Source organism: Arvicanthis niloticus, chromosome 1 (assembly GCF_011762505.2).
Source record: "Arvicanthis niloticus isolate mArvNil1 chromosome 1, mArvNil1.pat.X, whole genome shotgun sequence".
Classification (NCBI taxonomy): domain Eukaryota; kingdom Metazoa; phylum Chordata; class Mammalia; order Rodentia; family Muridae; genus Arvicanthis; species Arvicanthis niloticus.
In genome coordinates, this window is record NC_047658.1 from 20,595,882 (window position 1) to 20,623,833 (window position 27,952).

The 27,952-nt window shown below is 41.4% G+C and overlaps 1 protein-coding gene across 3 annotated transcripts; it reads right to left on the reverse strand.

The window, feature by feature from the left end:
- Nucleotides 1-615: 615 nt before the first annotated feature.
- Nucleotides 616-27,929, reverse strand: Tsg101 (tumor susceptibility 101). 3 transcript variants are annotated; one of them, XM_034485248.2, is made up of 10 exons: nt 27,762-27,929; nt 22,117-22,201; nt 20,107-20,172; nt 18,282-18,445; nt 15,802-15,928; nt 12,011-12,077; nt 9,974-10,065; nt 3,100-3,302; nt 1,859-2,098; nt 616-960 (listed from the first exon to the last, which is right to left on the reverse strand). In XM_034485248.2, exons 1-10 carry the CDS (start codon nt 27,801-27,803, stop codon nt 871-873), a joined length of 1,176 nt encoding a protein of 391 aa, XP_034341139.1. In that variant the 5' UTR covers nt 27,804-27,929; the 3' UTR covers nt 616-870. The 3 variants fall into 3 exon arrangements, with proteins under 3 accessions (XP_034341139.1, XP_034341157.1, XP_034341149.1); XM_034485266.2 differs by lacking the exon at nt 27,762-27,929 and having other exon boundaries at nt 18,282-18,368; nt 22,117-22,178; XM_034485258.2 differs by lacking the exons at nt 9,974-10,065; nt 12,011-12,077.
- Between the last annotated feature and the right edge of the window lie 23 nt (nt 27,930-27,952).

Sequence of the window (27,952 nt, forward strand, 5' to 3'; positions counted from 1 at the left end):
CTACAAGCTGGGAGACGGACACTGCCTTTAGCTGCACAAACACTGGTGTGCACCTACTGTGCTTGTTATTAGGTCAGAGTTGGCAGTGACAGTGGACTCTGAGGAAAGCTTTGAAGAAATCAATTAGAAACCACCTGACATTTTAACATACTTTTCCTCAACAACTAAAATATGGTTGCAAAGAGCACCTCCTTTAAATTGCCCAACATGCTCGGCGTTTTGCGTGTTTGAAACAGTCTTACTATACATTTCCCAAGCCTTTTCTTTAACATGTATCTGTGCTTAAGTACATGTGAGCGTAGTGGCCACAGAGGCTAGAAGATAATACTGGATCCCCCAAAGCTAGAAATACAGACAGTTGTTGAGTTGCCTAATGCAAGTGCTAGGAATGGAATTCTTGATCATAAAAGTTCTGAGCCATGGTTCAGTTGCTTCTAGAATGAAATAAACATGTCCTCCAATATATACATTTCTCTGTATACTCTACACTAAATGGAACTGTCTTTATCCTGCAGAATACTGAACTGCAACTTACAATAAACACTGTGCCTTGTTTATTAATGAGAATTTAGGTTTCTTTTGTGCATCTTTCCTCAAATCCAAGAAAGAAAAAAATTATGCAACAAATTTTATTTAGCCCAGTCAGTCCCAGCACAGCACAGAAGCTTACAGAGGGTAGAAAGTGCATTAATAAAAGCCAGTCTTTACCCAAAGGAAACAGAAAATATATTATTGATTCAAAATATTTAACACTCGAATGATAAACTGCAATAACTTATTCTGGGTTCTACTGATGAGGAAAAAAAAAAAAAAAGAAGAAGAAGAAAAGAATGCTTTACGAAGAGGCCAGCCTTCAGCTGATAGCACAGGTCAGTAGAGGTCACTAAGGCCTGCAGTCTTTCTTGCTTTTTGCATTAGTGCCCTTAGCTGGAACTGTTTCCGGGACAGGAGGCGGACGTGCTAGAAAGGAGGGAAATGTTAACATTTCAGAATGGTTCTTGATCCAGCCATGATGTCAGACAGCATCTAGCAACCTTTGGAACAATTCCACATTATAAAAACTTTTAAAAACTCTCCTATATTGCAGGTTCTGGCCTGGAACCTTTGTTCAGCTTTCCAGTGTGAGGATCAAATCTGGAGCTTCGTACACATTAGGTATGCGCCATTCCCTGAGGTGTACCCCAGCCCCTACCTACATCTTGAGACACCAAGATGCCAGGAAAACATGCTGCATGCTTAATACAAGTCACCAAACTGTCTCTTTACTAAGAGAAAAGGAAGAGAAGGGCTGAGGAGAAATGGTTCTAACTTTACCCCTACTCAATATCTCAAAAACAATTTACTTCTCCTGTCTCTGTATTCACTCTTTTCATATGCCTTGCCACCCAGCCAGAAGGCAGTGGTAGAGAGCCTTCTTTGTGATCTCTAGTGTACCCTCGGCCATTCACACTGTTTACATTAGATCCAAGGCACATGGTTTACCAGTTACTCGAGTGTCCTGCCCAGCCTGCATAAACACTAAGGTATTACCAGGAGCAAGGTCAAACATACAGAGTATCTGGCTATTATTCCTAAAGCCATATTCTCCATGAGCAATAAGCAAAGCTTACTAAGACTTCAGGGCTGTACACTATTAGCAAGTCAAAGATAATCTACATTAAAAAGGGTAGCCCACTTCTTTCTAGAATTATCTGATCTAGGAAAACTAATCTAAAATTATCCAACTCTAAGACCATTAACGGACTAAAACCAAAACAAAATAAATGGGGGTGGGCAATAATCTGAAATTTAGATGGTGTGACTTTTGACACTGCAGCACAGATTCCAAAGCCCTGGAAGGTGAAGGAAGGATGCCTACCTTCAGGAACACATCCAGGTCTATTACTCCTCGCCTCAAAGCTTCTCCAAGGTAAAAGATAGTGTCTTCAATAGCATTTTCCTCTGCATACAGATTTAGAATCTGTTTATATAGTGGGGCTGTGGGAATGATAACTTCATCAATATCATTATTTTCAGATTGATTTTCCATTTTCTCCAGAGCAGAACTTAATTCTTCATCCTTCTTTTTCAAAAGTTCTATGTTTTTATCAACTTCAGCCTGAAAACAGAACAGTCCATGCATAACTTTATACTGATTTGGACATGATTATTTGCTATGACACATCTACAACTAGAACTCAGATGGTATTTGAAGCAGCTGACTAATGCTTCCAATAACTTATTGGTGGAATATGTGAAGGAATGATGAAAATTCCCCAAAATGAATATAATTGTGAAAGTGATACACGATACTGCCAACTGGACCATCAGACATGGGCCAAAATAAAGTCTCTCCCCTCAGATAACCATGAAACAAGAAATTCCTTCCATCTATGTAAAGGATTTGATTCTCAGAGCTACAACACACACTGCAGATGGTGGCTGTAGGCTCTGCATCACATTCTTAAACTGAAATGGTTGGCTATTATGATGTGTATTATACATATACAAGAGAAAGCCGGAAGAGGGAAGGGGCACAGGTTGCATTGATATGAAGCTCTCAGGCCCCCACATGTCTCTGGATGATGAAACCAAGAAGCTGCTGAGACACATTTTTATTACACAGAGAGAGTGCATGTGCGCACACACAATATTGGGAAAAGTATGTGCTCTTAACCACTGAACCATCTACCCAGGCCCCTGAAAGGTATTTCTAATACTGACTTAAATGTTTAGAAATATAATTCTCCTAAGTATGTAGTTTGAGGTCTGTATGTCTTTGCCATTCACAGAACTCTATAATTCCTATTCTCTGTTAACTGGCAGCAATTTAACCTGGAAGAAGTACAGTATTCCAGACAGCACTTTCCAGTGGGAGACCAACGAGGCTGCACCTGAGACCTTAGGTGCTATAATATTTCCTCTGATGACCTTCTGCCTTAGCTCCTGAGAACTGAGATTATAGGTACATTCCACCAATCCTGGTTAGAGAGATATGTTCACATATCTAAAGACACTTACTATTCACTGAACTTTTACTTTGTACATCAAGGTATGCATAGAACCCTTTGCCTTGACTGTAATTCAACCCACAATATATGTCTTCAATGCATTACTTACTACTTCTTGATCTAAGCGGGTGACCATCTCTTCCAGTTTCTGGTGGCCTTTTTTCAGATCTTCCTCTGTTCGTTTCAAGGCATTAAGCTCTGCCTGGGCACCATCCATTTCCTCCTTCATCCGCCATCTCAGTTTGTCACTGACTGCTGAGATGAGAGATGCTCGAATAGTGTCCTCGCTGATTGTACCATCTCTGCTGGGACCTGCAGGAGATAATGCAGAAACTCTGGACATTAAGGCTCAGGTAGGTGTTCGGCATTCAGAACCCTTGAACTTCCCCACAAATATTTAGCCAATTATAATCTGTATCCTTTCGCTGTAAGCAGCTGTATGAGTTTGAAGAGTTGCGTAAATCCCTCTATAGAATGCTAGAACTGAGGTGGCTTTGGAACTGCTAAGCCTAATTAAGACCACTAAGCACTTGTCACTGAAGTGTGACAACCCTAGTTCAATTTCCAGAACCCAAATAAAAAGCCTGATGTAGTGGCCCTCATCCAACACTCTTGTCTTGAGATAGGAGGCAGCAACTGAACTGCATGGAAGTCCGTAGGCCAGCAGCAGAGCCAAGAGAGACCCTGCTTCAACAAGTGAAAGTGCGAACCAACACACACACACACACACACACACACACACACACACACACACACACACACAGAGAGAGAGAGAGAGAGAGAGAGAGAGAGAGAGAGAGAGAGACAGACAGACAGACAGACAGACAGACATACATTTCACCATTCAAGATGGGTGGGAGACATTTTTTCAGCTACTATCAGTGACTTTCTGGGTCTGATTTCAACAGCTCAGTTAATACCAAGTGACAAATGGGACCACATCAAATTTAAAAAGTTCTGCACAAGAGAGTAGACAGCCCACAGAACAGAAGGAAGTCTCTGCCAATTCTAGTTTACATAGCATCTATAAAGTCTGTGGAAAGCAAATTCCAATGGAACTGTGGACATAGCTCTCTTGGTTAATCTAAATTAGGTTAACTGAGGTGGGAAGACCTAAATGTGATGACACCACTCCATGAATTAGGGTCCTAGGCTGAGTAACGAGCTGCTTGGCTGCAGATGCAATGTGACCATCTGTCCCCATATCCTTGCTACCCTGATTTCCTCGGCAAGATGGACACTACCTCCCAAACTATGAGGTACCTATACCTTAAGTTCACTGTGTCAGTCATCTGGTTCAGTTACTAGGAAAGTAACCAATATGATAGCACAGTTGATAAGAGTGCTTGCCTGGCTTGTACAAAGCCCTGGGTGGATCCCTGTTAGCTTATGAACTAGGCACTGTGGTAGACATCCTAACCACATTGCACAAGTTTGGTTCCCAGCACCCAGCATTAAAAAAAGAATGAAATTATGTCACTTGCAGGAAACTGGACAGAACTGCAGTACCATGTAAAGTCAGACACAAACACAAGTATTATGTTTTCTCTCACATATGGAAACTAGACTATCAAGAAAGAGGAAGTTAGCAAGGCAGTGGTGGTGCAGGCCTTTAGTTCCAGCACTTGGGAAGCAGAGGCAGGTTGATCTTTGTTGAGTTTGAGGCCAGCCTGGTCTTTAGAGTGAGTTTCAGGACAGGTAGGACTACACAGAGAAACCCTGTCTTCAACCTTCACCTGCCCTAAGAAAAGAGAGAGAGAGAGAGAGAGAGAGAGAGAGAGAGAGAGAGAGAGAGAGAGAGAGAGCGCATGCGCACGCAAAAGCAAGCTTGGGAAGCAGAAGCAGGCAGGTCTCTGAGTTTGAGGCCAGCATGGTATCCCTGTATCAAAACACAAAACAATTTGAAATAGAAAATTCCAGGGTTTTTGAAGTAGTAAAAACGATGGGGCAGGAGAGACAGCTCAGTGGTTTGAAAAACTCACTGTAGCACTTATATGAGATCTGGGTTCAGTTCTCAGGACTGATATGGCAATTCACAGTCACCTGTGCCTCTACCTCAAGGGCTTTTAGTCAAATATCAGACATATTTTTAAGAGAAAAAAGTTAAGAAATTCCTGGTCACAGTAGTTTTCTCAAGAGAAATCCTACATTCTCCTTATCTGCTATAACAAGCAAAACTGTTTTATCAAGTCCCCACACAATGACAATTACCCAAGCAAGCAGAAGTAGATTTCAGAACTGTGGAGTATTACAATCCCAGATTAGCAAAGAAAAAGGTCAAACACTTTGTAAACATGGGCTTCTCCACCACTGCCCCCAATTCTCAACGAATTTGAGACTAAATTATTTATGAATAAATGCCTAGGACATAAGCTTGGGCTTGTTTCCCAATTAGCTCATAACTTAATTAACACATTTATTCTATTCTGTGTGAGCCATGTGGATGGTGACTCCTCAGTTCCATGCATCTGTCTCCTCGGAGATCATGGTGAATCTTCCCATGCCTGACTCTATCTAGAGTTCCTCTCTCCCTACCAGAACTCCCACATCAATCAACTCCTGCCTCAATTAATAGGCCTTTTATTGACAGGTCATGCTTCCATACAGTACGTAAGAGATTCAATATTAATAACCGCTCAAAACATGTTAGATGATATTCAATTACTAAATTTAACCCTTAGAAAATAAGACATAATTTTTCTAGTGTTAGGAAACAGAAAAACGCATCAAATAATTAGGCCAGTCTCTAACTCGCCATAGTACACACTACCTAGCTAACGTCACTGAGCTCTCTAACACTCATCACTGTTTCCTATAAAAGAAGCCATTTCATATTAGTGAATCTATGATTAACCTATCAGAAAACAAGATAAACGGTAGCTTTTCTAATTTGTATTATTTTTTAAATTTTATGAGTATAGGTGTTTGGCCTGCAGAGGGTGTTAGATTTCCTGGAACTGGAGTTGCAGACATGTGTGTGCTGAGAATCAAACCTGGGTCCTCTGAAAGAATAACCAGTTCTCTTAACCATTGTTGATTGTCTCTGCCCTGACTTTTCTGAGTTTTAACCCTTAACTCCTGGTCCACATAACCGGCCCTCACCCTTTTCTCAAAGAGTTGCGTGCAAGTGAAGACACCCAAGCTGATCTCCAGTCTCTCTTCACTTATCTGCATGCACATATGAAAACATACACAAAGAAACATACATACATACATGTTAAAAAAAGATAATACTTTTGGATTGGAACTGACAGTAGGTAGAAATTGTTGGAAACAAAAGCAAGTGTAAGAGAGGATACTAGTTACTGTACAGCAGCCATGGACCCTGAATTATCACAAACTATGTGCTCAAAAGTTCAAAAGTAGATCAAACTACAAGGATTACTTGTTTATTTATTTGATAATAACAACATGAAAGGTCAGTTTCTACACAGAAGCAAACCTTCCAAACAACTGCATACACAGAATCTTCATGTATGGTACTCGGCAGGGTGCTAATGAAGGCTCTTAGATGGGTTCAGGTTCGACAGTGTGCCAGCTTTAACCCCCCAAAAGCCCCCAACTTACATGATCACAGTAAAGCAAAGTGAAGAAAGCTACCAACAACACACCACAGGAGACCCCATTTACTCAACAGCCTCCATTTTCAAAAACAGCCAATGGTTTAGCAGGAGGCTAAGGGCTCAACAGCCTACTGCCTGCCAGTGTCCTGCTGTCAGATCCAGTCTAGCCTACCGCCTGCCAGTGTGCTGCTGTCAGGTCCATCTATGCAGGCAGCCACAGAGCAGCTGCTGTGCGGTCATGGCTGAAATTGTTGGGTCACAGGCGGTAACGTTTTTAAAAACCACATTAAGTATTAGCTGATGTGGTTATTTTTCAAATCTCAAGTCAAACCTAACTTAAAATGTTTCATTTTCCATAAAAGCTCATTTTGAGGATAAACAGAAACTTTCTAAGCTATAAAATTCTTCAAAACTAATGTTCTGAAATGAATTACAAGACTTTTATGGGCAAATGATAAGCTAATAGGCCCAATAACCTAATAACCTGAGTCTAATCCCTGGACTCAGTGGTAGAAGGAAAGAACAGATTCCCAAAAGTTGTGCTCTGACCACCACACTAGCACTGAGAATATACATATAAAACAAATACAACAAAATGTGTTTAAATATTTACAAATGAGATCACTGGAATTATACTATTATCTAAGAAATAAGGCAACTAACTGTTCTATTCCCATTTCTCTGATGCTGCCTGAACCCAAGTAGTGGGTTTTTCAAAAGATGTTATTGTTATTATTTTATTTCATTTTGGTTTTTCAAGATAGGATTTCTCTGTGTAATAGTCCTCAATATCCTGGAACTCATTTTGTAGAACTCACAGAGATTTGCCTGCCTCTGCCTCCTGAGTGCTGGGATTAAAAATGTGCACCACTACACTTGGCAAAAGATGTTATTTTTATTTTATTTTATTTAAAAAAAATTTTTTTTTTTTTTGAGACAGGGTTTCTCTGAGTAGCCCTGGCTGTCCTGGAACTCACTCTGTAGACCAGGCTGGCCTCGAACTCAGAAATCCGCCTGCCTCTGCCTCCCAAGTGCTGGGGTTATTTTTATTTTATGTGTATGAGTGTTTTGCCTGCATGTATATCTGTGTAATTCTTGTGTGCCTGGTACCTAAGGAGGACAGAAGAGGGTATTAGATTCCCTGGAACTGGAGTTATAAACAGTTGTAAACCACTATGTGGGGTCTGGGTATCAAATAAGGGACCTCTGAAAAACCAGTATTCTTAAACCACTAAGCCATTTCTCCAGGCCCAAAGTTAGTGGTTATTATTTTGTTTGTTTGTTTGTTTTTGTTTTGTTTTAACTTACAAACTAAAGACTCCCAGCATTTTTTATTCAAATAATTTAAATTATACTGTATATGGCCAAGTGTGTGGGCACACGCCTTAAATCTTAGCTTTCTTTGGGAAGCAGAGAAAGGCAGATTGCATAAATACAGGGCTAGCCTGGTCTACAAACTAGGTTCCAGGCCAGCCAGGGTTATACACTGAGACTTGGTCTCAAAATTAACAAAACCTTTCTTACATAAAGGAAGTTACATTACAGAAATGACAAGCATATTTTAATGTATCAAAGCCATGCCATTAGATCCTACTGATGACAACAGAAGCAGATCCTGTCTAGAGAGCAAAGGCATAGACACAAGATCCTGGTATCAGATATTATGACATCAGAAAACATAATAAACACCAGCCTCTCAACATCCTTCGAGTGCATTCATTCAAGTATTCAGCAAATACTCACATGAGAGCTGCCACAGGGCAGCTGTTTGAGGAGGTAGTAGCACAGATTGGTGAGTGAGTGTCACAATAATACAAAGAAGACAATCAACAAACAACTCGATGACATAAAACTAGCAGGCGATAAGGTAATAGAAACAATGAGGGGCAGGATCTAACAAGACCTTCTAAGCCTAAGACCTTTGTACTGAACTCTGAGGGAAACAGTTTTCAGTAGGGGAGTGACATCATCAACTCATGTTTGAGTAAGATCCTTCAGGCTGCTTAGTTAAAAACAAATACAGCGGCATTTGTTTAAATTACTATATGATGGTTCTCGTATAGTAATTTAGATGAGATAATGGTGACTTATACTGGCAATGGGTATGGTTACATTCTATGTATTTTGAAGATAAGAGAATTCTAAAGGAATCAAGGATGACTTAACATATGAATAGGTATCAATGGAGATGGATAAACTGTGGGAAGACCTGAGTTCAACTTGGGTCATATTGAGTTTAAGATGTCTATCAAACCTCAAGTGGAGACACCAAGAAGGCAGCTGGAGATGCAGACTAGACACATTCAGCAGCTGTGGGTAGAGACAGGGCATTTAAAGCTCTACCACTAGAGGGAGCAATCCAAGTGCCAAGAACTAGTCGGGCATTCCAAACTAAGAAAGGAGAAGGAATCTGCAGACCGAGCACATGCACCTGAGACATAGGAGGAAAGGGACAAAGTGTGGTTCCCTGGAAAGAGAGCCAAGCTGGCAGAGGCCCACTGTGTTAGATGCCACAGACAGACCAAGGAACAGACAGCAGTCACCAGTCACTGGATTTAAACCCATAAAGATCACTGTGACTCTGACAAAAGCAGTTTTAGAGGAATGGTAGCGGGAAGGCAAGAAGGGCCGAAGATGACAGGGAAAGACCATAGTCTCAAGGAAGTTTGCCTCGAGGAGGAAATGGGCAAACAGAGAAGTGAAGCTGAGGCTTTCAAAGGTTGTTCTAGGGCATGTTTTTGTGTGCTAATGACAGCAGTCCAGTAGGCAAGAAAGCAAATGACTGAAATGATAACCCAGTGTGAGCTACAAGACATACTCCAGTAGAGAAAGCCTTCTGGCAGAAGCAGAGGCAGCCTGGAAACAGAAGGTAGACGCAGTGACAGAGAGAGGCCCTCTGCAGGCCAACTGCACAAATCCTCCTGGTCAGACAGCTAGAAAAAGCAAACACCACTGGTGTGTGACACCATCTTACTGACCCTTTCATGCTAACTCTGGGTGTGTTCACCTACCAGTGAGCTCACCTGTCACCATACAGTCAGGCCACAAAGCCCTAGGACCTGCTAGTATAGCCAACCTTACTTCTGGGGCTATGTCTTTAGGACCATTCCAGCAGCTCCCTGCTTCTGTGGAGGTGACTCTCAGACCTTAGTGACTCAAAACATGTGAGATTCACCAGTAAGAATGTGGCAGACAGGAGAGTGTTAGTGAGTTATCAGCCACATGTTTAGACTTCCAAATGGTAAATGAGAAGGCTCATTTGCAGAATGTTAAATCATCACATCAAGTTTTACAAGACATTGATCACTATACCTTTCCAATATGGAAGAATATTCTAAAATTTTACATGTAGAAATGAAATACATGTTTCACAACAGGAGACCTTGACTTACATAGAAAAATACAAATGCTTATACTTACCAACAGTGGTTACAGGAGGCTGGGAAGGGTACTGTGAGCTTGTTGTGGCAGGGTATGGGCCAGCAGGTGGGTAAGGACAGCCAGGATAACCACTATAGAAAAGAACACCAAATGTAAAGATGACCTGACACTACAATGCTTTGAGAACCCCAGTGAGAGAGTTAAGACTGACATATTATGTTGTCAGATAATGAACGTAAAATTTTAGAGAAGAAGGTATTTATTCAAGGAACAGTGTATGGAAATTACACTGGGTTTGAAAATAAGCTATCAAGGCCAAGCATGGCAGTGTGTGCCTACAATCTGGGAAACAGGCTGAAGCAAAAAGGGTGCTTTGAGTATGAGGCCAGAGGCTGGAGAGATGGCCCAGTGGGTCAGGGTGCTTGCTGCTCTTGCAAAGAACCCAGGTTTGGTTCCCAGTACCACATGCTAGCTCATAGCCACCGGTAACTCTAGCTCCAGAGAATTCGACACCCTCTTCTGACCTCTGTGTAAGCATGTAGTGCACAGAGAGTCATGCAAAAAAAAAAAAAAAAAAAAGCCACTCACATGTTAAAAAAGAAAAGAAAAGGAAAGAAGAGAAAAGGAAAGAAGGAAGAAAAAAAAAAAAAAAAAAAGCCAGGCTGGTGCACAGCTTTGATCCCCACACTCAGGAGGCAGACATAGAAGATGTCTGTGATTTTGAGGCCAGCTACATAGGTTTACATAGAAAGCTCTAGGACAGCCACAAGGATTGTCTAAAAAACAGAGTATGAGGCCAGTTTGGGCTACATAGCAAGACTCTATCTCAGAAAACTCAAAACAATCAAATCAACCTACAAAACAGAGCCCAACGGGTAGCTCACACCTATAATCCCAGCTGTGGTGGGTTCCAGACCAGCTGGAGAAATGGCTCAGTTGCTCTTGCAGAAAACTGAGGTTCAATTTCTAGCACCCACACAACAGTCCATAACTCCAGTTTCAGAGGATCCAATACTCTCTTCTGAGCTTGTAAGGAACCAGGCATGCAAGTGGTGCACAGACATAAGAGATGAGAAAAATACTCATACACATAAAGTAAAATAAATACATCTAAAAAAAAAAAAAAAAAAGGGTAAGCTCCTATATCAGAAAAAAACCAAAGCAGCAAATGGTCAAATGGTCTTGCTTGGCTCTCATTATATAAGGTTATCTTCAGAGAGGCAGAAATTGCTAGAATATTCCTAAGGACAACCTGGGTCTTATTTGTAACCTTAAACGTTCACTCTGAAAGCAAATCTTTAAAAGAAAAAATTGCTTCTGAATAGTTTGTGTCATTCATATATTCTAATAAGTAGTCCTAAATTTGCATTCTATAAAACCCAGTTTCTTTTTAAAGATTTATTTGTATTTATTTTATCTATTTATTGAGGCAGGGTCTTAGTATGTAGTCTTAGCTGGCCTGGAATTTATAAAGAACCACTTGCTTCTGCCTATGGAGTGCTGACGCCCAGCTATTATTTTTACTTTAAGTGTATATGTGTATGTATGTATATATACATATGTGGGTGCCAGTGGAGACAAAAGAATGTTGGATCTCTTGTAGCTAGAGTTCCGAATCTGGGTGCTAGGAGTCAAATTCAGGTCCCTTTGGAAAAGCAGAAAGTGCTCTAACTCATGAGCCATTTCTCATCAAACCCTTATAAACTTCTTAAAAAGAAAACAGCAAGTATTCAAGGCCCCAAACTAATCAAGATTACTGTTATTACCAAGCCTGCTCACAATCCCTCCTCTTTTAAATAAAACAAAGCTCAATTTCTCTAGACAACCTATGCCTCCTTTGGAATTATGGACACATATTGACCATAAAATCCCACCAATAAGCCAAAAAAACCAAACCAAACCAAACCAAAACAAAAAACCAAAAAAACAAAAAACCCAACAACAAAACAAACAAACAAACAAAAAAAAACAAACACCAATACACCAACCTCACTAAATTCCAACTAAATTTATTTAATTCCCCAGTTAGTATTATTTTGATTCCAAATGTTACTAATAGATTTTTTTTCTCATTACCTGGGGTTGGGAGGGTATCCAGATGGATATGCAGAGATTCCACTTGGCATGCCTGGCATGTAGGAGGCTAAAAATAATTTTTAACATTTGAAAGTTATATGCACAGTCCTGAATATAAAGGCTATAGAGCAATATGAACCACTATCAAAGCACAGCAGAATTTCACACCAAGAATCCAATCTCAGGCTCAAAACAAAACCAACATCTGGCCTATACTGTTTTTTAAAGAATAAGTAATTTGAAGTTATTTAATTCCCAACTCATTAAATGTGAGTAACACTTATGAGGATCCCAGTAAGAAATGACTGGCAGACAGGCTAACCTGGTAAACTTTACAGCCCCAAGTTCACCTGTAATAGAAGGTAATGCTGACCTCATTTGAAGACTGCTTCTTAGAGGGTAGCTGCCTCTGCATCTAAGAAATCTTGGGACATTAACACCAGATTGACTGAGTTGCATAGCTGGTTTTGTTGGCTTGTTTAGAACTTAAGACTCCAAATCACGGTAAGAAATCCTATACAAAACTTACATTCACACTCTAGATTGACTTTAAAAAGCTTGGAAATATTAGGGAAAAAAAGTTAAAAGCCATTAGTCTTCAAGAATGCCTCATTCATTTATAGAAGCCTGTAAGGTCAGTGGTGCCAAGGGCTAACTCTGGCCTGGATGGAAAAGGACTTGCCTTCAGAATCAACTTATCTTATTAGATCAATGGTGAATCAACATTTAAGTCAATAAACAAATGTTTTATTGTCTTCTGTATGACATGGACTAGGGCTTTGGTGGGGATAGGGAAGAGATAAGGAAAGGAGAAGAAGAGAAGAGAAGAGAAGAGAAGAGAAGAGAAGAGAAGAGAAGAGAAGAGAAGAGAAGAGAAGAACAAGAACAGAAGGAATCCTTGGCCACATGTTGCTTAGAATCCAGTTGGGGCGATGAAGAGTCAAAGTGGCCATATTCTGTTAATCCTGCTGGCAGGGCAAGCAAAGAGTGCTATCTATGGGATTGCCCAGGAAAAGAGCTAATTTAGATCTAAGAGGCAGAGCAAGCCTCTTAAGGTCAAGGTTAAAGGTAGAGTGATCTAGTAGAGATACAACAGACAAAGTTTGTCAAGATCAAGACATGAGACCCTTCAAGAATGACTTCTAGTGACAGAATACAGCAAGTGGGAGGAGTAGGCTGGGCTGCTATCAACAGTAGACTTGGAAGCCTTTACCTGCCTAACATATCAGGGTTCACAGCCTTCTTAGGATTGCTCAGTAGATGCTATAATACTTTTTTCTAAGTATAATGAAGGAAGAAATTCAGTATTTCATTAAAAAAAAAAAAAAAAAAAAAAAAAAAAAAACTAAACTAAACAACAGCAAAAACTCCCCAAATCTTTCCACTTCCATTCCACACACAGACACTTTCCAAGCTGGAAGCACAGTTGACATTTTTGAGTATCTCTTAAAGCGAGTTTGCTGTTACGTATTAGCAACACACATGGTCAATATTACTAACTTCCATGCTGTTTTTTCCAATGTATGAAGCACCATCTCTGAGTTGTAATTTCCTCATAATCATAAGCAATTTCCCTTATTTAAAAAATGTGCCACTTCAGGGTCTGGAGAGATGGCTCCATAGTTAAGAGGCAAAATATAGCGAGACAGACAGATGGACACACACACACACACACACACACACACACACACACAGTTTAAGGGGCTAGAGAAATGGCTTAGTGGTTATAAGAATGTACTGCTTTTGCAGAGGACCTGAGTTCTATTCTTAGCACCCACCCTGGCCAGCTCACAGCAGACTACAACTGCACTTACAGGGTATCTGATGCCTTTGGCCTTCTCAGGCACCTGCACTCATGTGCATATACCCAAACAGACACACTCATATAGCATTAAAATAAAATTTAAAAATCAGGTATGGATATAATGTTGGCTTTAATTTTATTTATCTGAATTTAATTTTATTTATTTATAAGTAGTTGCCTACAACTACTTATGTGCTACACAGGCATGCCTGGTACCTGCAGGGTCAGAAGAGGGAATTGGATCTTACAGAAATGGAATTATAGATTGTTGTAAGCTGCCATGTGAGTCCTCTGCAAAAGCAAAAGGTGCTCTTAACTGCTGAGCTGTCTTTCCAGTCCCATAATGCTGACTTTTTAAAGACTTAATGTTTCACTATGCTGCCCAGACAGACCCTGAACTCCTAGGCTCACACAATTCCTTTGACTAAACCTCCAAAGTCTTTGGAATTACAGGCATACACTATTGCACTTGTTTTTAATAATGTCTTGTAACATGACTCATCACTTAAAAATTACCCTGAAAGAGTTAAGAAATGTTCTGAGCAGCCGGGCGTGGTGGCGCACGCCTTTAATCCCAGCACTTGGGAGGCGGAGACAGGCGGATTTCTGAGTTCAAGGCCAGCCTGGTCTACAGAGTGAGTTCCAGGACAGCCAGGACTACACAGAGAAACCCTGTCTCGAAAAAACAAAAAACAAACAAAAAAGAAATGTTCTGAGCAATGATTTTTCAACTATTAAATATTCAAATAGGTGTCCAAGATTCTTAGCTATTACTTACTATGTGTATAGGAGGAATCCAGACCATTGTTAACAGTCATACCTGATGATAATGATGGTTATTATCTAAACGTCTACAATGTTATTACAACTGGAACGGATGGACAGTGATTTACTTAAACTAGCTCTTCAGTGATTGATGAGAGTGAGTACAAAACTGGACTGCAAAAGTGACGAGTGTGAGCTTTCTGGAATATCATACTTTCAAAGGCAATGTGAAGCTCAAAGAAACAGAGAAAGACTCACTTTGTCTTAAGTGGTAAAAAAGTTATCTCAACAAATAAATGAGGAGATCAGTCTAGGAAATATTTGCCACTTTAAACTCAAAACACTCAGTCAAAACAATCACTACCATCCTTAATACAGGAAGCAAGAGTCCTAACAAGCTTATGCTGGGTAGCGGGTTGGAGGTGAGGGGTGAGTCACTTCTTTCACATTTTCATTCTACTCAAGGAATCAAGATAGTCTTCATGAAAAATAGATTAAAAACAAGAGAATGATTTCAGACAGAAGGAAATAAAGCTCACATAACTGGTCTGCAAAGAGGAGTCTGTCAGAATGACAACTTAAAACACAATAAAAGCAGTACAAAACAAAAACATCAAAACAAGTACAACCAACTTTCAATTATACAGGGTGATTCTGAAGTATCAGCAAGAATCATTCAGATAAATGGAATAGGATGGAGCTATCTCAGGGGTGGACCAGTACTGTCCACTTGCTCTCACCCTTCTGACAAGGTAGTCACAAATTGGCTGTACCATTGAGAAGCAGCCAAGAGCTAGATGTCCAATTGTGTATACCCAGAATAGCTCAAGGGAATGAGCTAGCTGACTGTAATTAATTCTCTACAACACTGATCCTGGAATCACAGAGAGCGCTCAGGCTACCTTTTAAAAATTACATCTGCTTTCCAGGTGGTCAAATAAGGCTTTTTCATGGCATGCACAATTTAAAACTTCTAGCTCTATTTGGCATCTTCTCTTCCACTCTGGAATCCAGAACGACCACACTTTGATTTTCTACCCACAGATGGAAGCCCAAACGCCAGTCTTTGGTAGGAACCTGTACATGCAGATGTGGGGCCTCAGAATACTTCCCAAAACTCCACTAACTTGACAAGCTAAAAAGCAAAGTGAAGTTATTTTAGAGTTTTGCAAGGCTTTGTTTTGTTTCTGCCAATTTAAAAGTCAGATGTCAATATACTTACTATTTGGTGGCCCTGTTGCTGTGTATGGTGGGTAGGATGCAGACACAGTAGGCCGGGAGAACACCGGAGGCTCCTCTCCAAATATCACAATCATGATCTGAATAAGCTCCAGCAACTCTGACCGGGGCTAAAAGGGGGGAAACCCAAGAAATCATGTCACCTCTAATTAGTTTGCAGCAAAACAGAAGTGTTTGGCATTATTGTTATTAGTTTTCAACTCTCTGACAATCTTTTGTTGAGAACCGCTCTGCCCCGCACTTGGGGGACAAAATGTCTCGAACCGCTCCATCAATATTGGAACCCGAACTGCCAAAAGCCTTAGGGGCTAAATTATTAGAGCCCGCACTGCCCCAAGCTGCTCCAGTCCAAGGGACGGACTCAAAGAATGGAGACCAGACAGAGTGTGATTCAATCCCGTTTATTCTTCAGTCTCTCTTTTTCTCTCCAAGTCCCTAGTTCCTAGTACCAAGTCTCAGGTCCTGGGCTTCTCAAGTCCTAATCCTAGTTCTAAGTTGCTAGTCTCTTTCCCAGTTCCAAGTTACCTGCCTCAAGTCCTCTTCCAAGTAGAAGTGTCTAATGATTTCTTCTGTCAGCCTCTCACCTTTTATATGTCTCACTTCTAAGTCACGCCTTTAAGTCTTATCTCTAAATTACACCTTTAAGTCTCGGCTCTAAATCACACCCTTAAGTCTCACACACCCAAGGGAAAATCTTGGGTATCTAAAACAAAATGTTATCAGAGTGTGCTCAGCTGTTGTAACAAGACTCTTGTCAGGGTATATGGCTCAAGATGGCTGCAAGGATGATAGCATTCTTCCCTCTCTCAACTTCTTATTATATGTATGCATAAGCACATATACCAGTGTGTGTGCAGAGGTCAGAAACAACTCTGGAATCAGTTCTCTCTTTCCATCCTTACTTGAGTTCCAGGAATCACCAGGTTGTGTGGCCTCTGCCCTAACCCGTGAAGCCATGTGACTGGCCCAGCTATTTTCCTGAACACACCAATTTTCATATGGGACCATGGGTTACATGAAATCATGGAAACACGTCTGAATCTTCTTTACCTATACATAGCTCTCTTTTTTGGTGTAGTGATACTTTACATACTGGGCAATGCTTGTGAAGAAGTACAGAGCAGGCACAAGCTTCCCAGTAACAGGAACTAGTGAAAAATAAAAGGGACAGGGCCTGCTCAAAGCCAGGCTCTTACAAGTTCATTCTATCTCCCAGTTCTCTCTCTCAAAATAAATGTGATGGTTAATTCTGGCTGTCAATTTGATTGGATCAGCTAAGAAGGAAGACCCTCCCTGAATGGGCAAACCCTTCCCCATCTCAGCCCAGACACAAAGGCCAGAGGGCAGAGCTCTGTTGTTCTATCCCGACCATCTTCCACTTGCTTGGGAGTGCATCAATGCATCTAGCTTTCTGGCAGCACTGCTGCTGTTACCTCCTCTGACACTGGACAGCAGCTTTTGCTGGCTGTCTTATGTGGATTGACCTCCAGGTTTCCTCCAGGCATTTAACACAGGGTGGGACTGCTGAGGTTCATCCTCCAGGACTGAGAAGCTACTGAGTTCTCAGCCTCTCCACTGTACAGACCATCACTGTTTACTCAACCCAACACAGATATCAATCTGGTAGTCTCTTTCTGAGGCTGGAGAGGTGGCTCAGCAGTTAAGAGCACAGGCTACTTTTTGCAGAGGACCTGGGTTCAGTTCCCAGGACCTACATGGTTGCTAACAAGTGCCTGCAAAACTAGCTGCAGGGGACCTGATGCCATCTTCTGGCTTCCACAGACACCCGGCATACATGCAGTACGTATACACATTTACGTAAAACATTCACACACAAAAAAATATAAAAATAAATCTTTAAAAACAAAACAAAACCTTCCATTGTAACATATTCATTGTATTGATTCTGTTCCTCTAGAGAATACCAATACAATATAGGCTTCTGTCTGTTTGTGGTATAAACACTGTTCTGCCAGTTACACTATCAGAGGCAGATACATAAGTTCCCAACTGTTGCCCTTGATAGCAATGTTTTGAAGAATAAGATTTGAGTTCCCAAATATATCCCATCAGTGTATCCGTTCTAAAAAGTAAGAGTCTACCTCTGAACCTTGTCTAAGTTTATACTCAAGTAAATAAAATGGTGAATGAGCACTATGGATTCTTTTACAGAACCTTTCAGCTTGATAGTATTACAGCTCATATCTGTCATCTTAGTACTTGGGAAGCTGAGGGAGAATTGATCACTACAAATTTGAGGTCAGCACAATATGAGGTAGACACCTAAACAAACAAGCAAAATCACCAAAAACCAAAGGAAAGAATAAATGAGAGCCTCAGTTCAGTGACTAGTGCACTGTCTGAACTTACTTATCTTGGAGTCCTCCTTGAGTGTAAACTGAAGAGAGAAGCTAGCGAGCAGAACATACATGCAATCACCTCATAGAACCACATAATACTCACGTGTTTCCAGTCATGTAGATAAGGTAGGTAGATTTTCCCATTTGCATCCACATGCTTTCCTGTCTTAATAGTCATTGAACTAGTAGGCTTAACAAAACAGATAGGGGGGTTATATGGGTATGTGTCCAGCAGCCACAGGCATATTGGAATATTATATATATTACCTGAGAGAGAAGAAGAAACCTCAATTACTCTACTTCTATTATTTTTCAGGAGTGTAACATGTAAGGCTGAGAACAACACACACCACCATGACTGCCACGAGGGCTATTTTTAATTCAAGATGCTTCTTGGAGCTTTGGTATGTAAGCCACACCAGAGAGTGAAGTGATGACTGCTTGCTGTGGAAACATTCTTTTGGTTTGTTTCAGCAAAAGCATGTTTCAGCTAAAGAAATCAGAAATTAATGACTTCCGATTCCTTTTTCCTCAGCCCCCAAACACATCTGTAATGTGTAACTCTAATAATAAAGCCTTAGGTTTATTACCAACATTGACAATTCCCTACTTTTTAAAAAACAAGAATCCCCCACAGTAATTTGGACCCATATTCTATGAGTCACAAAAAATGGTTGTGGGAAAAGGGGGCTCACTTTAGATGAAATCAGTATTTATGCCCACTTCCACAGCCTGCATTTCTCAGCAGAGCATATCCCAAACACACCACAGTGGAGTTAGTAATTAAGCTTCAGCTCAACACAGATGCTCTTAGTTAACTGTTTTTCCTCCAGGACCATGTCAGGCACAAATGACTGATAAGTGTCATGATCTCTGTGTCTTCCCATGTGCCCTTGTTCTCCTCCTTTATCTCAACAGTACAGCAATCACGGAACTGTAGTGCAATGTCCCCCACAGGTCATGTTCTAAAGCAGTGGTTCCCAACCTATGGGTTATGACTCCTTTGGAGGTCACATATCAGATATCTTGCTTTTCAGATATTTATATTACAATTCAAAACAGTAGCAAAATTAGTTATGAAGTTGGATAATTTTATGGTTGTGGATCACCACAACACAAGGAATTGTATTAAAGGGTTGCAGCTTTAGGAACTGAGAACTACTGCTCTAAACACTTGTTCCAAGCTGATGGTGATATTCTGGTGCCTGTTACAGGACTAGGTCACGAGGAAAGAACCTTTGAAGGTTGTACTGGCCCTTGGTCCCAAGCCTTCTCTCTGGCGACATGTTCTAGCTAGCCACAAGGAATAATAAACATAACTATGGCCAAGCAGAATAGGCTTAAGAAACTGAGCACTTGCTTATCTCTGAGTACAGCAGAGCTGACTGGTTAACAAAGACTAGCCATCCAAATCAGCACCCAATATGCTAATCATAAGTAACAGGTGCCCTTTACTGTCTGTTTAGTGCACACCAGGCTAATAGCAAGCCTTTGTATGTGTCACTTCCATGAACTGCCAGTACCTAATCTAGGCATTATTAATTCAGACCGCACAGCAGAGAGTGAAACCGAATTCTGTCCCTAAGGCATCACCTCATCTCACCACTGCACAGCACAACTTCCCATGGTTGTAAAGGTATGAATCATGATGAGGGAGGCTGAATTACCAGATACAAAACAGTGCCATGATTCCAGGAAACATTAAGTTCCAGCTGAACTGTTAGGCATTTGCGTATTGCTATATCTTGACAGAGAAGTTAAAAACAATAACTGTGAGGTGCTGCTGCCAAATAAAGTCAAATTAGGACTGAAGTTAAAATCTGTTGTCAAGAAGGCCATTAGAAAACACACTTTGTACTTTTAACTCCTTGGTAGCATGTTCTTGTCTGCAGATACATAAACCACAAACACACAAATATGTTGTTTACCTCGATAACGCACAGGGATTGTACCAGTGAGGTTCACCAGCTCCCTGGAACTGCCATCATTAAAAACTGAAAGGGAAAAAGACAAAGACTTAATCACAAGGATTTCTGTACACACTACCAAGTTACTCTTTCATAAACGGTAGGTAACTATGGAATGAGGCTAACTTAGTGTTCAATAAACGGTAGGTAACTATGGAATGAGGCTAACTCAGTGTTCAGTATCAAAGCCTCCGTCAGTGACTCACTTAGCTTAAAAGCTTTGAGTTATCTATAAAAATGGACGAGTGCTGCATTTCCAAATATGAGCTTTTAGTCTGCAAGCAGTGTGGTTTTAAGCCCATTTAAAAATCACTGTGAGCCTTTTATCTCAGCACTGGGAGGCAGAGGCAGGCAGATCTCTGAGTTTGAGACCAGCCTGGTCTACATAGTGAGTTCCAGGACAGCCAGGTTTACACAGAGAAACACTGTCTTAAAAAAAAAAAAAAAAAATCTAAGTAAATACAATTAAAATCACTCCGAAGCTTCTGACAATGTATGTCTGAGGTGGATGCCAATGATTAAGCAAAAAATATATTCCTTTTTTTTTTTGGTTTTTTCAAGACAGGGTTTCTCTGTGTAGCCCTGGCTGTCCTGGAACTTACTCTGTAGACCAGGCTGGCCTAGAACTCAGAAATCCACCTGCCTCTGCCTCCCAAGTGCTGGGATTAAAGGCGTGCGCTACCACTGCCCGCAGATGTTATTTCTTAAGTTACAATTTCATCTCAGTATAAAGACAAATTGGCACCTAAAACTAAAGACCATTATTAAAAAATACTTTCCAGATTTACAAAATGACAGGGACACAGTCTTGTGATGTGTTCCTGAGCATAGAGATACTATGGGGGAAGGGAGGAGCTGAGTGTCAGCAGCTAAAAACCTAGGCAAGGCAACATGACATTCCTCTCAGCTAAAAAATTCTGCTGCAATGAAACTTAGTTTTAAAAATCTGTCTTAGCTGGGCAGTGGTAGCACATGTCTTTAATTCCAGCACTTGGGAAGTAGAGGCGGATGCATCCCTGTGAGTTCCAGGACACCCAAGGCTATAGAGAGACACTGTCTTGAAAAACCAACCAATCAAACAAAAATATAAACCCCCAAACAAATACAGCCCCATCCCCCAAACTCTTTTATAGATGATAGGGGAGGAAGACAGACACAGAGAGAGACAGACAGAGACAAGCTGTCAGACTGATTTACTGCTTATATTTATTGTCCAGGATGGCCTAGACCTCTAAGGTTCAAGTAATCCTCCTGTTCTTGCTTCTTGAGTAGTTGGGATCACAGGTTCATGATTCCAGGATATGGGTTTAATTTTGTTTGATCTATAACTGTTAAAATGTAAGCACAGAATTTTGCCTTTAACCTACCCCCCATCCCCTGCTCTTAGCAACCTTCTTCACAACTCTGTTAAGTGGCCTGGCAAGATGGCTCACTGGGTAAGGGCACTCACTGTGCAGCCTGATGACCTGAGTTTGGTCCCTATAACTGATATGATGAAAGGAGAACAGATTCCTGTAGGTTGTTCTCTGACCTGCATATGCCTGCTGGAGCATGCATTCTCGCAATCTTCTCCCCGCCCCCCCGCCCCCCCCCCCCCCGGTATTTTGGAAGGGCTTTGGAAAATGACAAACTAAATTATCTTTAAAATTTTCTCCTATGGGCTGGATGTACTGCATGCATGAGACTCTGGACTGATCCCCCAGTACAGAAGACCAAATATCCCCAAGCCTAATTTTGTGTACTACTGTATCAAAGCGGTGCTTTTTAAGACTTGGAAATACTCAACAGATCCTTTTTTTTTTTTTTCAGACTTATACTCTGCTGTTTCCTGACACCTCTGTTAAGTGGAAACTCAATCCTTCAATTGGAAATCCAACAAACTGAAAAGGAAATCACGAAAAGTGTAGTCATACATACATACAAGGAACAAACTCAATCAAAGTGACAGATCTTTTGGTCAAATAAACTTACCATATGAATCCAATACAGGTTTGAGATCTTTATACATAGCAATGACATTGACAGTTTGACGGACGGTTAGATCTCTGTACTTGTACTGAAAAGCAAAAATTACAAAGTTTGATTAGAACCAATGTGCACCATTTTACTGCTGGATTTCCTTTTTCCTTTCCTGTTCATCTGCTTAAGAGAGTGTTTCTCTTGTGTAGCCCTGGCTGTCCTCAAACTCACAGAGATCCACCATGCCTGCCTCCCAAATACTGGGATTAAAAGTGTGAAAAGTGTGAACTGTTCGAGGCCAGCCTGGTCTAGAGTGAGTTCCAGGACAGCCAGGGCTACACAGAGAAACCCCGTCTCGAAAAAAAGTGCAAACTACCACCAACAGGCTGTATTTTCTTAAAACGTTATTTTCTTTATTGCAGTCTTCTTGTATCTTCTACTCATCATTAACATCAAAGCCTAAGGGGAACTTGGGCTTACCTTTCTTAACCTAAGTGAACCCTTACTGAAGCTGCTCACCGCTATTTTAGTGCTTTTCTTCAAGTTAAAAGGCCCCATCAAAACAGCTCAGTGGTTAATACAGCACTAGCTGTTCTTCCAGAGGGCCCAGGATGGCTTCCCAGCACCTGCATGGGCATAACTCTTTAAAAGCTACAGCTCCAGTCCCAGGGGAGCCAATATCCTCTACTGGCTTCTGCAGGTACCAGGCAAATATAAGGTAGATACATGTACATTCATGCAGGCATTAAGAAAAAAAAAGTTTCCATACAAAAATTGTTTTTAATGGGGTTTCCTTTTATTGCCTAATCTGGCAACAAAACTAATCTGCCTCAAGCCCTAAAAATCTGGGGAATTACAGGCTATTCAAACACTGTGCTGTATCTTTCTCTCTTTTAACATTGGTTTAGGCACATCTGGCAGGAGCTAACTGATTATAATACACTGATGCCCTATCCAGGCAAAGCTCTTAATTGCCTTGTCTTAAAAAGCAAAAAGCAGTCAGGTGCTGGAGGTATGACCCAGAGGTAGAGCGCTCACTTTGCTTGCCCACAGTCCTACATTCAATTCCTTTAGTACAGTGAAACAAAAACATAAATTAAAAGCAATCAGCTATCCCAACACATTCTAATAACAAGGCAGAAAGCAGAGCATCAGTATGGCACAGTTCTTTATCACTAAATTATGTTAATCATATGGAAAGCCCATTTTAACCTAGTATTTAGCTGATCATGACAGTCTCATCTGTATTTTAACCTTCACTGCAAACCTGTTCATCTGACCTATCAAAGGCTCCATAATCAGTAACTGGCTGATCACTTCATTCTCTTGGTATATTTTAAAACACATGATCCTTTGAATTAGTTTTGGGATCTAAAAGTTATGATATTCAAGATATTTATGTTCTTTCTCTTCTCTAGCAAGTTCATTGCAGAGATGACCATGCTTCTTCACTGGGAAGACACTATGGTGTCAACAATCACTGTTTAATGTCTAGAACGATCTTATTCCAGCCTACTACAGTTTCGGATATTCTACTGTGGAGACAGTGAGGTGTGATCAGATTTGGATGTCTGAATGGCAAGTGTTTAGGATTTTCTGTGATGGGAAAAAAGCATAGCTTCTAGACTTTTTCCTCAGCAACAGGAAGGGTACATATCAAAACTGCTCATCAAAGGCATCAGCGCCTGCTGTATGATGTGTCATATTGTCTTCATTTTATTTGTAAGTGGTATTTGACCAAGTTGATTTCTTCCTCTTAAAATGTGTTCATGGACTGCTAAGATGGCTCATCAGTTAAAGGCCTGAAAATCTGAATTCAATTCCCAAGATTCACACGGTAGAAAGAGTGAGCTCCTGTAAGTTATTCTCTGACCTCTATATGCTCACTGTTGCATGAGCAACAGTGTCACACGTGCGTGCACACACACAAATGGATGTACATTAATTAAAAAAACTAAAAAACAAAAAAAACAAACCCCACATTTTCTAAAGTTTCAAAAATTCCCACATTGAAGATTTCTGACATAGGGCTGGCAACATGGCTCAGTAAGTAATGGAGCTTGCTGGCAAGCTTATGACCCACGTTTGATCCTTGGAGCCCACATGGTAAGACAGAGCTGACCTCAGTGACTTGTCTTCTGAACTTGAAACGCTTGCCTTGGCTTATATACGTCAATACACACATGTCTATCTTTCTAACACACTTTCACTCTGAACCTCTTGCATGAACTGCAGACATGGGTAGTAGTGCCGCCTTCTTTCTGCAGTTCCTGTGATCCATAGTTAGCCTTAATCCTAAAATATTTGAGAGCAGCCATGGTCCTGTGCTACTGACCATGGGCCTCAGTGAGAATGAGGACCACGAGGTGATAAAGAATGTCAGCAAGGAAGCCTCACCAAGTTCATGTGGAACATGACCTGGGAGGTGTGCAGCTTTGCACCCTATCAACAGTGTGCCATGGAGCTGCTCACGGTATCCAAGGACAAAAGAATTCAAATTCATCAAGAAGATGGACACGCATATCCAAGAAAAGAGGCAGCAGGAGAAGCTGAGCTATGTGCAGGCAGTCGTGAGGAAGGAACAATGCCCCTCTCCTTCACCAATAAACATTTGTGTCACAAAACAAAACACCAGGATATTTTAGAAATAAACAATTCATATACATTAAATTGCATTACTTCTTCTCCCCCCACCCCCCTCTTAAGACAGGGTTTCTTTGTGTAGCCCTGGCTGTTTTGGAACTCTTGTAGACCAAGCTGGCCTTGAACTCACAGAGATCCACCTGCCTCTGCCTCCTAGTGTTGGGATTAAAGGTATGCACCACCATCGCTGAGCTAAATTGCATTTCTAAGTAGTATGACATCTTGATGAAATCTCAGTGGTACTGTCCTGTCCAGGAAGTGAGTCATCTCTTCACCCAGCATACCCACACTGTATAGGCTACCCCACCTGTTAGTGAGCTGACTGGCCAAAGAGCAGCTGTCCTAGTGCTTGTGTTCAAGGTACTACTTTAGTCAGTGGGCCTCAAGTTCAAGAGGAGTAATAATATTAGGATATCTTTTATAAGTTTTCTATCCTGTTGAATTATTATTAACCTCTTACTGAAACTAACTTGTAAGTTAAATTTTCTCACAGAGAGGCATGCATAGGAAAAAAACACAATACATATATGGTTTAATATATGTGCTTTAGCTGGGCAGTGGTGGCGCATGCCTTTAATCTATCTCCAGAATCTGACTTTTGCCTCCAGAGCTACAACAATGGTCTAAGTGATCAGCAGCAGCGGTTGTGTTTACTCTTACAGCCTAGTCTCAGTAGAGCACCTAGAGCACCCGTTTCAGCTGGGCTGGGTGTTATGGATGATGCCTTTAGTCTCACCAGAGGCAGAGTAAGGTAGATCTCTCTTAGAAGTCAGTCTGGTCTAGGTAGTGAGAACCACCCCAAAAAAAAAAAAAAAAAAAAAAAAAAAAAGGCGGGGGTTGGGGGAGATACAGAGACGGCTTGGTAGTCAAGGGCACATAGTGCTCACAAATAGCTGTAACTCTAGATCCTTCTGGATCTAATGCCCTGGCCTCTGCGTGCACCTGACTCATGCACACACCCACATATAGGGATCTAATGCCCTGGCCTCTGTGTGCATTCCACTCAAGTGTACATATCCATACACTTGTTTTTAGTTTTTTGGAGGTGTGTTTTTGGTGACAGAATCTCACTGTGTAGCCCTGGCTGGCCTGGACCTCAATATGCAGACCTGGCTGGCCTTCAAACTCTGTTGAAGATCTGTTATTGAAGATGTGTGTCACTACATCTGGCTCTGTACACATAATTGAAAAAACAAAAACTTAATAGTTTCCTAGCATAATCCAATCAAATCCCCAAATCCTTACACTGGCCTACAAGGCCCTTCAAAGTCCCCCCCATCACTGAAGCTCAATGTGGAACAGTACTGCTTCCGGCCTGCTCGGCTAGTCATGCTGCCGGCCTATTGCAGATGGACTTCTGCTTCAAGCCTTTGTACTTGTTTTCCTTCTTCCTAGAAATGTTCTCACCCCAGACTGTTCCAGAGCTCATTTCCTTACATGCTCAGGTTTCTGTCCAAATAGCACTTCTCACAAATCCCACCCCAACCATCCATACAAAACTACCACTGTCATTGCCACCACCATTTCTTCCTACTTTACTTTCCTCAAAAGCTGTTATCAACTTTCCAATGTTATTACCAGGATTTTGATAGTGGCTTCTATGTAATTAAGCTCAGGAGTACAAGTTTTAGTCTAATTGTTCACACTGTCATATCCCTATAATTTACGGTACAATAGTGTTTTGTTTTTTTTTTTGAGACAGGATCTCATTATGAAAACCAAGCTGGCCTCAAACTCAGTGATATGCCTACCTTTGCCTCCCAACCAATAAAAGTGTATGGCATCATTTCAAACTCAGTAACTTTTATTATGACCACTTTCTTCTCTCCAGTCAGTAGTGACTCATCTTCTATTGTAAAATATTGTATGAAAAAACCAGAAAGTTACTGGTATGAACAAAGTAGAAAGTTATTTGCATAAAGAAAGATAGACTAACTGTAGAAATATATTAATTGGTAAAAATTACAACCAAAAATGGTGCTAACAAAGGTTTAGGAAGATAAACATTACTATATAGACCTTTTACCTGGGCCTCTTAGATTCCCCCTGACCCGCTCAGTCATCACAGATAATTATAGGAAAAAAAAAAAAGCTTAAAAGATAAGTGGTTAGAGAAGAGGTTTGGTCTTCAAGGACTCAGGGAATAACTTTACTTAAAAAAAAGATCTAGTTTCACAAAGATTAAAAAACGAAAGAAACTTTTTATGTTTGTTTTGAAACCCGGTCTCACTGTGTATCCCTGGCTGGTCTGGAACTCAGGATCTGTCCTGATCTGTCCATCAACTGCCTACAGAGTGCTGGGATTAAAGGCCTGTGCCACCACGCCCAGTTTATTTGTGTTTCCTTGTAAATCGAAAACTTCTACGATCTCTAGCATTGCTTTGATAAGAGTATCAAAGCCAACTCAACGACTGGAGGAGTTAGAGCTCAACTACATTACATAAATTTCATTCCAATTAAATTTGGTAAATTACAAAAATCAAAAAGCATTCTGGAGTCAGGTGTCCAGTGTTAAGTACTAAGTACTAAGAAGCTAATGTGTAAAATATCCAAAAGGCCTTTTAAAGTGAGAGAAAAACCCCACAACCAGTCAAGCAGTAAGAATTTTTAAGTTCAACTCAAAGTAAACAAACAAAACAACTGCGTTAATCGCAGTTAATGCAAGCAATGGAACGCAACTGCAGAGTTCTCTAGAGTGGGGAAGGGCTAGATTTTCTGGCTGCTCTACTTCAGCGATCCAATTGCACCAACAATTCCCGAGCTCCGGCGGGGTGTGCCGGATTGGGCTGGGGAGGCGCGCGGGGACTGGCTTTGAGCAGGGCCAGGCTCTGGCCGGCAGGACAAGACGACGGCTGGGCGGGCTGGGACCGTAAGCAGCGCCGGGCGGACAGCAGCGGCCGCGCCAGGCACGACCCCGCTTTTGTTTATGGAGGAGAAGGCGGGAAGGGCCGCTCCGCAGAGGGAGGGCGGCCTCAGCCCAGCCCGCGGGGTCGCCCAGTAGGGCGCGGGCTCACCTTGGACATCATCTTCTTCAGCTGACTCTCGGAAACCGCCATGGCGCGCTCCTCCGTCCCCACAGGCAGAGGGTAGGCGCCACGGGGCCGCCCCAGGCCGCCAGACAATCGCAGCCGCCGCCCCGCCCCTGCCAAGCAGGAAGCCGGCGCGCCGTGCTTCCGCTTCCCGCGCGTCACTTCCGGGGGTACAA